General features: G+C 57.9%; 1 protein-coding gene across 1 annotated transcript; it reads left to right on the forward strand.

The window, feature by feature from the left end:
* The first annotated feature begins 1,348 nt into the window (after nt 1–1,348).
* Nucleotides 1,349–11,132, forward strand: SHISA8 (shisa family member 8). Its single transcript, XM_030262906.4, has 4 exons — nt 1,349–2,306; nt 9,476–9,600; nt 9,706–9,846; nt 10,341–11,132. Exons 1-4 carry the CDS (start codon nt 1,759–1,761, stop codon nt 10,652–10,654), a joined length of 1,128 nt encoding a protein of 375 aa, XP_030118766.1. The 5' UTR covers nt 1,349–1,758; the 3' UTR covers nt 10,655–11,132.
* The last annotated feature ends 35 nt before the right edge of the window (nt 11,133–11,167 follow it).

Below are 11,167 nucleotides of genomic sequence, written 5' to 3' on the forward strand. Positions count from 1 at the left end.
TCAATGGGGTGGGAAGCTTTTTGTGCAAAGCTCCAGCCTGAAATATCGGATTGCCATGATGCACAGGCAGGATGATGATGGAGTGTTTCATCCCATGTGGGACCCTCAGTCTGCCCCCTGTGGTGTGGCAGGTAAGGCATGGCTCCTGAGGACAGGCTGGTCCATGGGACTTCAGTGTTGGCCTGAGGGAGATAAGCCTCCAGGACCTGTTTAATCCCACCTTCATCATTATAATGTCTTTTTATATCACCACTTGCCCGGGGTTGGGGTCTCCTGTGCCAGTACTATGCAGCCCAAGGGCAGCCACATCCTCCAGGTTAGAGTACAAACCAGGCAAGACAAAACAACGCATTATTCATCCTCTCTCTCACAGAGCATGGAGGGAATAGATGCCCAAAAACACAGTGGTGATGCCAGATTTGTTGACCTTCCCTGCTACAGGATTTAGGTCTGTCTGGAGGTGATGAGGCTGCAGCCTCAGCTCCCATATGTCACTGCCCCTCACCCCAGCCCTTGTTACAGGCTGTGCAATGTGTTAGTGCTGGGCAAGGGGCCCAACAGCCCCTCAGTTTGCCCTACCCTGCTCTTATCACAATGGCTCCAGAGCCGGAAAGGCAAATCGTGCCTTTCTGGGAAGAGGAGCTGGCAGTGAGGATGAATACCACCTTTTTGGGTGGCATCAGCCTGGGACCAGAACAGTGGATGCACATTCCCCAGAGAGTCTGAACTTCAAAGTCCAAACACATGGCTAGCCAGAGGCTGGTTGAAAATCATCCCGACTCTGTGGAGGATGCCTTGCTAGGGGTGCCCCAGTAGCGCCCCACTTTGCTCATCCTACAGCCCCTCGTCGACAGCTCCCCTTGGAGGATGCTCTGATGTTCACAAGGATCTGGGACTGTTGCTCTCCCCCCTTCCCTAAGTGTTCCCTGGCTGAGAGACTGCAGAAGGGCACCCCACCACCCCCGGGGGCTTTGTCCCCCCAGATTACATCTCTCCTGTACCACTAAGTGCCCGCCTGCAGCCCCGCAGCTCCCGTCCGGGCGAGTGGGGGTGCCGCGGCGGGGCTTGGTGGTGTTCGGGGGCAGGCGGGCAGCGCGGGACTGGTGCCACGCGTGTCCGGCCGCCCGCGGCGGCTGCCCGACGGGGAGGGCGGGTGTCTTGCCGCCCGGCGGCGGCGGGGAGCCTGGCAGAGGACTCGGTGAAGGACCTTCTCCGGTTTCCTCGGGAGGCTGTCAGGCGACGGGGGAGCCGAGCCCCCTGCGCCTCGCTGGCCGCGCCGGCTCCCTCCCCCTCTCCCCCGCACTCCTCCTCCTCCTGCTGCTGCTCCTCCCGCCCTGGTGCGAAGGGCTTTTGCTGCTTTTCCATTCTCTCTCCTCGCTGTCTCCTCGGCGGAGCGCGGTGCCGGGAGGCGCGGGCAGAGGCGCGGGGATGGGGCGGCCGCCGGCGCCCGACCCGCCCGCCCGCTCCCGCCGCCCGCCGCCGCGTCCTCTCCCCGGCCGGCGGGAGGCGGCGGCTCTCTCATGCCGCCCGCCTCGCCCCCTGCTCTGAATCTCTGCCTGTCGGCCGATCTGGAGAGAAACGGGGAGAGGGTACGTCCCCTCGCACTTTTATTTTTCACCCACTTCTTTTTTTCCTCCCTTTTTTGCCTTCCCTCCGTTACGCCCCCCTTCTCCCCAGCCCGTTTCTCCACCATCGGGACTCTTCGGCGGCCATGCGGCCGGTCCTGGGCGAGCGGCTCTAACTCGTCTCCTCGCCCAGATGGCCCCCCGGAGCCGCGGGCGCATGGAGCCGAGCTACGTCGTGGGTATCTGCTGCCTGGTGCTGCTGGAGCCGGGCCGGGTGTGGAGCGGCGAGCCCAGCACCGGGGGGCCCGGGGAGAGCGGGAACAGCAGCCAGGCTCCGCCGCCGGAGACCACGGTCCCCGCGCCCACCGGAGCGGCACCACCGGGGGGGGACCGCTGCCGCGGGTACTACGACGTGATGGGGCAGTGGGACCCGCCGTTCAACTGCAATGCCGGCATCTACCAGTACTGCTGCGGGACCTGCGGGTACCGCTTCTGCTGCCAGTTCAAGCCCGGGCGGCTGGACCAGAGTGGCTGCTCCAACTACGACACCCCCAACTGGGTCAACACGGGCCAGCCGCCTGCCCGTGTGGACGAGACCCCCGAGGACCCCACTCGTGACAAGACCAACATGATCGTCTACATCATCTGCGGTGTGGTGGCCATCATGGTGCTGGTGGGCATCTTCACCAAGCTGGGCCTGGAGAAGGCACAGGGTCCCCAGACAGAGATGACCGTCTCCAGGTAAAGGGGTCCAGTCCCCCACTTTTCCTGCTTCATCTTCCCAAGGGTGGCAGCTCATGTTCCTAGCCGATTGCGTAGACTGAACCCTGGCTTCACCTTGGGACTGCCAAGAGGGTGAGGTGATCCCTAAAATCCCTGTCCAGCATGCTGAAACACCAGGGGGTGGGTTGGCTGTAGCCTACTAACCTGGTAGGGAGGGCTGGCAGCCAGGACAGCCTCCACGAGAAGGGGTGGTTGTACGCCCATCTCCTCTCAAAATGACCTGCTCTGTCTCTTGAGGAGGCATGTCCCTGGCTCAGGAGTGCCAATCCACCAGACAGTGGGGTGGGTGACATGTGAGCTATAGGATGTGACCTCCCCCCCACAACAAATGTGTGATTCCCAACGCCCTAGGAAGGTGAGACCGGGTCTGGACTGCAGTCCTCTTGATCTCAGCCTTGCTTGCAGCGCTGGGGGAGACGAGGTGGCAATGACAGTTCCACCATGGCTGCTGTGCCAACTCTGTGTGCATGTGTGCACACACACATGTATGTGCATGCACGCGTGTGCTCTGGTGTCTGCTCTGTGCGCTAGGACACCCATGCAGGGGGCGGCCACACTCTTATACCCCCTGGGGCACACCCTCCAGTGGAAAGTTGGGCAGCTTCTTCCTGGAATCCATGCCCTGTGGCTCCAACCCCTGCTTTTCAGCCCACCCTGGGGCTGAGCACAGGGCTGGCAGGGGGAAGGTCAAGGTGTCAGACATACTTAGGCACTGGAGACCCTCTGCCTCTCCCCCAACTCCTGTGCTGGTGCTGTGGCTGTCACTGCATCTTCCCCTCTCCCTCCTGCTGCCAATACATGCTTCTCTCCCCATTTTGGGGCTCTACTTTGCATCTTCCCGGTGAGGACATCAAGCCTGGAGAGAAATCCATTTTCATGACATTTTGTTAAGGAATTTTAGCTTTTAAAAAAGGAAAAGCAGGGCTGATGGAAATTATTTCATAGGGATGATCAGGCAACTGTCCTGATTGCAACCCCCAGCACCAACACACTCTCCTTCCCCTGGATCACCCTTTTTCCCCTGTCCATTTGGGACTTATGCAGCCACTGGGTGCTGCACCCCAAATCCAGACCCATCCTACTTTTTGAATCCACCCAGGGGAGCAGAGGCTGATCCCCCTTGGTTGGAGGAGGGGTCACAGGACCCTCCTGAGACACAAGAGGCAGTTTTGGGGGGATCCATGCTGTGCCCCCACCTTGGCAGGGAGCCTGGCTGTGTGCTGCTATGTGCCCACGCCTCCCCCTGTGCTGCCTGAAGAAGTGCTGGCACCTTGACAGGATCAATACGGCCTCTGCCAGCTTCCCGATCCCCTTCTACTTGCCTGCCGCCGCATCTTTTTTTGGTCATCTCCCCCACCCCCTGGGAAGGAGATACTGTGCTCGGGGAGGTGTCAGACTCTGGGACACCCAGACCCATGTCCTCATCCCCTGCCACTGGGTATTGCCTTCTCCCGCCACCAGATGCTGGTGGGACTGCTGCCACTCACCAGGGGCTGTTTTTCACCCAGGGGCTGGGTAGCCTCAATTCTGCGCTGCTGGAGCCATGTGTTTCCCCTGGTTCCCCCTCCCTCTAAACTCATGCAAGCCTGAATTTTCCCCCTGAGTTTGGAGAGATAGGTGCCTGTTCTGCATAAAGCCACATATCTTTTGGGCACTAGCATACAGACTGGGAGAAGACGAGTTTTTCTCATCCACCTTTGAGGGACAAAATCAGAAAGGGCACCTCCATCACAGCAGAAGTTAGGAGAAGTCTTGCCCTCTTCTGTGCCCTGTGTCCTTCTGTGCAAATTGTGAGCAGCTCTGGTTCCACAGGGATGGTGACTGGAAAGCTGTGGCAGGGCAGGAGTGGTGCATCAGGTGCAGAGCCCCAGGAACCAGGCAAGACACCAGGCTGACACGACTTCCTGGGTGCCGGGCCAATGGAGGCAGTGCCAAAGGCTGGGTACAAGGCATCAGCATCCAAAAAGGAATGCTGTCACGTCCATTCCACAGTGCCTGGGCAGCTGGGGGAATATGCTTCGTCTTGGTGCTTCTGATACAGCAGGGTTATTTCTACCTGGCTTGCCACTGTACCCACGCATGGTCCAAGGCATGGGCAGTGCCACCTTGCCTCTCTTCTGGCGCCTCAGGTAGGAGCTTCTTATTTGCTCCTTGGGCACCGCATCATGGCCTTGGGCCAGCTCCCTGTTGCACAGTTGTCTTGATTTCCATTCCTGTCCCTCCCTCCCGCCAGGGTTTTTCCGCTCCTGGGGAGCACTTTGTGCTGCCCTGGACAGCTCCTACCGCTGCTGCTTGCAGGTTTCTCACATGGGGGGTAGGGTCAACCACGTCTGCACCTCCAGATGTTGTTTGTCATGGTTCTGGTCCTGGTCCAAACCCAAGAAGAGCGACCAGATGCAAAAAGTCCATCAGCTCCCCTCTGATGGACACACCTGAGTCTGAGCCTAGCTTGTCCTGATACTTCCATACCTTGGCCATCTCCAATATGTCTTCGTCTCCTTATGGATTTGGCTGCTGGTTCACCCAGGGAAGTGGGTGCTCAAGTGATTGCAGCTACCTGGTTTGTCCTCCCGTCCTCATCCGCCTTCCTGCTGCAGGGCCTTATGGCAGCTCCTGCAATCCCCTCTCCTTCCTGCTCGGCTCATGCTTGGCATCTGTCCCCATCACTTGCTTAGCCTGGCCAAGCCCCGCGTTGAGTCAGGAACACCTGCCTGTGTTTTTATTCAGTCCCCGGATCTCCGAGGACGTTGGGTCCTTGGGGGCCTCCTGGATCTGTCTGTGCCCATTACATTGAGAGCAAGCACGTGCCTCGGACCTCTCCCAGAAAACTTCCTGGGTGGGAATTGCAAACTTACAGCTGGTGTGAACAACCCTGTGGGAAGAACTGGGCAAGGAGCAGCCTCCTAGGGAGTAGGGGGGATTCTGGAGAAGGGCAAAACACCTATTAGGAGCAGGTGCCCAGGCAGCTGCAGTAGGTGAGTGCTCAACTCTGGCTTTTCACTCTCTGGGTCTTCCCGTGCTATCTGGGGTCCCCAAATTTGGCCCCACTGCACCTCCAGCTGTGCTGAGTGTTTCTCTGGCAATGCTCAACAGGGCCACACCTGCAGTTGATGTCCATGGTAGCAGGTCATGGTGAAGACCTAAAAAACGTGTTTGCAGGCAGCATGGTGTGCTATCACATGCTGCCCTAGCTCTCTGGGGGACAAAAGAGGATCCAGCTCCAGTAGGGAGCGAGACCTGGAGATCTGTCCCTAAACTGAATGTAATGTTTGGGGATGCTCATTTCCACTTTGCCCGAACTCCAATACCCACCACTGCAACTCAATTTTGCAAAGACACCTTGATAACCCCACACCTTCCTGAGCATCCCTGAGTGTACCAGCCCCACTGGGCAGGTGTTCCACAGTGCCTGTGTTGCTCAGTTGCATGGATGGGCACCTCTGCCCTGAGCAGACATGCTATAAGCTGTGGGAAATGTCTCCCTTGGGAGGTGAAGATGAGGCTCTCACTGCATGCAGAGGTGGTATGAGCAGTTGGGATGTTCACCTGTGGCTGCAGTGTGCTCTGTGCCTCCTGCAATGCTGCACCTCTGCTCCAAACCTCATCACCCCACTCATCCAGTGGCTGCCACCTTCTGTGTCCCCACCAAGGGTTCAGCTCATGGCAATGTCACTTCACCTCATCGGTCCATTATCTCTCCTCTCTCCTGGAGGCTGTGCTCCTGTCTCCCCCCATTGTTCCCTGTCCCCTTGCCAGGACTTGCATACTCTCTCCTGCTGGGCCAGGTATGCGGCCTGGGCTTCCCGATACTGAGTCAGGCTCTGGGCTGAGCTGCCATGCCAGGTCAGCATCCTGCTCCCACACAAGCACATCCCCTGGGGATGGATCAGGAGCAATGAGTGCTTCATGCATGGCTTCTGCTGTGAAGATCTCTTGGCCTCCATCATTATTGCTTCTGGATCTGCCTTTGTGCTTCGTCTCAGGTCTTGCAATAGGCTGATTTGGGGCATCTTTGTCACACCCTTAAGCAAAACTAGGCTTGCCATGGAGGTAGCTGCATGCCCACCCAGCTGACACTCAGGCAAGCTGGGTGGCAAGCCACCCTCACACATGGCCTCATGTTCTCTCTGTATCCATGGACAGAGTGTGGATGGAGGCCTCAGCGGTTCCATTCATCAGGACTTTTTGCAAATGAGCAGTGCAGGTCTAAAGCTACATCTGCTCTCTGTTCCCTTCCTCCTTCTGCACTCCAGATCCATCTTGGTGCTGCAGACTACCAGGTGACCTAGGGACATGTGGCTTGACCTTCCTCAAGCCCCCCAGCCACAGGAGCAGACTGAGGCTCAAAACCCCCAAGGTGATGTTCAGTGAGACCACAGCTCCTCCATAGTGTCACCCTCCATGTTCACTTTTCCTGCACTGCATTACCTGGGGATGAGCCAGGGAAGGGTTGCAGTCCCTGAGAGCCGTACTGGCAGCCCTGGCCAGTGGCACTACTTGTGGTGCAAGGGCAGGATGAATCCAAGTGTTGTTGCTGGGGATTCGTGTGTGCTTCTCACCTTAGCAAAACAGCTCATTAATTGCTGCTTGAGCAGTTATTGTTAATTGTTATTGTCCACACGCCCCGAGCAGTCAGCACGGAGGGCACATTTATGAGAAAGAGCATTGACGGATTTATGTGGAGAGAAGTCATAGATAAAGGATTGCTCAAGCTTCATAAATAGACCCGAGGAAAAGAAAAAATAATTTAAAAAATAGGTCAAATCGCATCGAACTTCCTGTTGAAACAAGCCTGTTTGAGCGCTGGCCCCGGGGGCAGGCAAGAGCAGGCAGTGTCCAGTGGGGAGGGGCTGGTGAGCAGTGCACCCCAGGGAAGGTGGGAGTTGACAGGGCGGCAGCTCCCTGAGTTGACAGCCCACACCCATGGCCTCGGAGGACTTGCCTCCCCCTGCCCTGCCTAGGCACAGCCCACTGCCTGCCTAGGCTTGTGCCCAGAGATTCTCTGACTGCAGCATCCACGGCCTGAACCCTGGTTGGGTCAGTCTGTTGCAGGAAGGTTCCTGGGAAGGTGCAGGTTTTGAATAGCTGCAGCATGGAGATGCCACAGTCTCCCGAGGGAGCCAGGTCAAGCATTTAACTTCTGCAGGGGAAAAAAAAAGTTTTTTTTTTTCTGTTTGAACAGTATTTCCTGTTTCTGTTTGCACCTGTCACCTCTTGTTAGCTTGACACTGTCCTTGTTGCACCTCCCTTCAGATACTCACATACATTGATAAGATCCCCCAAAACCTTCACTTCTCCAGGCTGAACAGTCTCAGCTCTCTCAGCTTCTCCTCATATAAAAAATGATCCAGTCCCATCTTCGTGGCCCTCCCCTGGACTCTCTCCCGTACATCCATGCTTCTCCTGTATTGAGCTGGAGCCAGCAGGCCAGAGGTGTGGCCTTACGACTGCCGAGCAGAGAGGAAGGATTGCCTTCCTCCGACCTGCTGGCAACACTTTGCCTAATGCGGACCAGGAAACCATTCAGCGCTTTTGTCCCAGGGGCACTCTGCTGGCTCATGGTCAACTTGGTGTCCACCAGGAACCCCAAGCCCTTTTCTGCCAAGCTGCCTTCCAGCTGCTCAGCTGCCAGGGCTTGTTTCTTGCTTGTTTCAATTTCTTCAGCTCTATCAGGGCTCTCTTGGCCCATCTGGAGATTAAGTGACCCCAGAGGGATTGCTACACAAAGCTTCCCAAGAATGATGTGAAATTAACCCACAGGGCAAGTGACCTTTCCTTGTAGCTGTGCTCTTGCCCCTGCCCTGTGATGTTGACTGATTCCAAACTGGGAGGAAAAGGCTCCCTCAGGTCCTCACAAGCATAAGCATCCCCCAGGAACAATCCATTGCTTTCTTCCTTGTTCTCACTACTTTTCCTGGAAATTCCGAGCATCCCGTTCGCTAGGTTTTTGAGCACCCTGGTGCCGTGAGCTGACACATCTATCAAGTCAGGATTATTCCCCCCTTCCTCTCCAATTTGCATTTATGCATGTTGAGTTTAATCTGCTGTTTTATTGTCCAACCACTTGCTAACCATCAGCTCACGGTGTGTGTCTGTGAGCCAGCCAGAGCCTTTGAGGCGCAAGGTATGCTGACAGTGAGCTGGGGATTAGCGAGCCAAAAAAAGCCCTGAGTGGACACCCCTGCACTCTTGCAGTCATGGCCTCTGCAGGGGGAATGGTGTGTCTTCTCATCACAAAGCCCAGTGCCAGCAGGAGCATCCCATCCTGTTCTGGGACTTGCTGCCAAAGGCTGCAGTGGCACATGGCTAGGTCCTGCTCCAGCACTGCCAACGTGGTCCCTCTGTCACTGCTGTTGTACCCTCCTCTGACACCACCAGCATTGGTGTACCTTGCTCCAGCATTGCTGGCATGCCCTGCTCTGACACTGCCATTGTGATCCCACTCTGGCACTGCCAGTGCGCCCTTCTCCAGCATTGCCGCTGTGCCCCACTCTGGCATTGCCAGCGCACTGTGGTGGGACTGCAGAATCTCTGTCCATGAATGTTAAACGAAATAGGGCTCTATCTTATGTAATGGTGTTTAATGTTTAATGCTGTTACTTACAAGAAGGGTGTTATGCACAGACAGCGCCTGCGCCAGAGGCTGCCACTAGTTTATTTCCTTCCCCAAAGGGGCACAAGTGGCCGCTCTAATCCCTTCCTTGGGGTCTTCTCTGTTTTGAAGGCACTTGAGTGGAGGTGTTGCTGCCTCTCCCCTGTTCCACCATGCTCTTGCTCCAGGAGAGCATCACAGAGATGTTGCTCCAGCTTCCATCAGATCAGTTTCTTCTGCCTCAGTTCATCATACCCTTGCAGCCTGCTCCAAGCCATGCATCTCCCTCACTACTTTTACCCACTGATGCTCCTGGCACTGGAGGGCTCAGCCCCAGCCAGATCCCAATTAGCTGTTAGACTTGTTATCCCAGGTGGCAAAAGCCTGGGGGCACTCTGGGTGCACTGCTCCCAGTGGCTCTTTCCTAGCCCCAGGCTGCCTAGCTCTGCCTTCAGAGTGGAGTTCAGGGCTGGGACAAATTGGGGGTCCCAGGGGAGCAGGATATTGTTCTAACAGCCCTCCACCCCCTCTCCAGGACACTGACAGATCTGCTGAAGCAGCCAGGCCACAGCCCCTCTGAGAACATGGACAGCCTCATGGGGGGTGTGCAGGTCCCACTGAGTGAGGGGCTGGCCCGGGGGCCCCCCAGAAACAGCACAGGTAAGGCACTGATGTGGTGGGGGGAAAAAAAGTTCCCTTGAGTGAATAAAGGCAGTGGGAGGGTGCAGCCTATGGCTGAGCCCCCATCTGTCTCTGCCTCTTCAGACAAGCCACCTTTGAACAACGCGGTGGCCATTGCCCCCTCACTGGGGCGGCCGCACAGCCATGGCAAGCGCCTGCCGCTGGCCAGCAGCTTGGCCCTCTCAGCCCCGGACTACACTTCCTACACCACCCTCAAGGTTGGAGGTGAGTGCTGCTGCTCTGTGGGATGGGATGGTGGCTAGGGGCATGCACCCTGTTGACCCGAGAAACCAAGTAAGGAGGGGCAAGGGGCTCACAAAAGGGGCATAGGCAGGACAAGCATCCCAATTTCCCAATATTCCTGGTTCCCAATGTTCTGCTCAGAGCAGAAACTCTGCAGCTCCTTCACCACTCCACCAGCCAGCTGTGCTGCCCAGCCAGTCTGTGCCCAGGGTCCCACTCAGATCCACTGTGCTTCCCAGTCAACCAGCACCCAGGATCCCACACAGACCTGAAGCACTGCCCACCCCATCAGGGTTCAGGATCCACATGGACACAACTGCACTGCCCAGCCAGTTCATTGCCAATATCCCCCAGCACCCAGAATCCCTCCTACAGCTCCATCCCAGCCATCTCCACCACTGCACCCTCCCTGGTCCCCCCGTGGCAGCAGAAAGGGGTGTCCCTGGAGGGATGACAGCGCACACCTGTCCCCACAGAGAGCGCCACAGAGGACTTCTACCGGCGGTTCGGGGGCCTGGAGCCACCCCCCGCCAGCACACTGACCTTCCCAGCTGAGAGCCCGGTGCTGGCCGAGGGCTGCCCCCTGCCCAAGCCCAAGGGCCCCAAGGTACCAGGGGGTCTGGCCTTCCCGGGGGGCTGGGAGGGGGCCCCCCACCGCGGCCCCCGCCGGCCGGGCCTGGCCACCCTGCGCCCTGAGGGGCCTCCCGAGGCCTTCGGCCCCTCCACCTCGCTGTACGGGCAGCACTCCCGGCACCTCGCCACCAACAGCAAGACCGAGGTCACCGTCTGACGGCCGTGCCATGGGGGACTGGGGCTGCCCCTCACGCAGGAGTCGCTGCCATCGGGGACAGCCCACCGGAGGAGAGCATCACAGGACTTACACAAACTGCAGCGCTGGCCGGAGCGGGATGCGCTGCCCGCATTTCCAGCTGCTGTGCTTCAGCATCGAGGAGGCACTTGGGGACTCATCCGGACAAGTCTTCAGGCGTTCTTAGCCCACGTCCTGAAGAGGCTGAGCCGGGGACACACTGGCCGAGCCGTACCCTGCTCAGGGGCTGGGGGCCAATGCTGGACAGACTGGAAACAGATCCTGCTGGGGCCAGGCACTCCCACCTGGCTCCTCTGACGAGGTGCGGGGAACAGCAATTGACTCAAAGCACCGCCCCCATGCTGCCAGCACAGCCCGAGCAGCCCCTTCCCGCCCCAGCCTCCTCCCTTCCCCACTGCCCCAGCCTCCACCTTGTCAATAAATAACACATTAAACTGTCTGGCCTTGGCATGAATTGGTTGGGGAACTTAACAC

The sequence above is a fragment of the Taeniopygia guttata genome, chromosome 1A, assembly GCF_048771995.1.
Source record: "Taeniopygia guttata chromosome 1A, bTaeGut7.mat, whole genome shotgun sequence".
Lineage (NCBI taxonomy): Eukaryota > Metazoa > Chordata > Aves > Passeriformes > Estrildidae > Taeniopygia > Taeniopygia guttata.

What these genes read in the sequence shown, in the direction of transcription:
- SHISA8 (XM_030262906.4), top strand. Translation starts at nt 1,759, where the DNA reads ATGGCCCCCCGGAGCCGCGGGCGCATGGAGCCGAGCTACGTCGTGGGT. An exon ending in ACAGAGATGACCGTCTCCAG is followed by an intron (nt 2,307 to 9,475) that starts GTAAAGGGGTCC and finishes CCCCCTCTCCAG; the next exon opens with GACACTGACAGATCTGCTGA. An exon ending in GCCCCCCAGAAACAGCACAG is followed by an intron (nt 9,601 to 9,705) that starts GTAAGGCACTGA and finishes CTGCCTCTTCAG; the next exon opens with ACAAGCCACCTTTGAACAAC.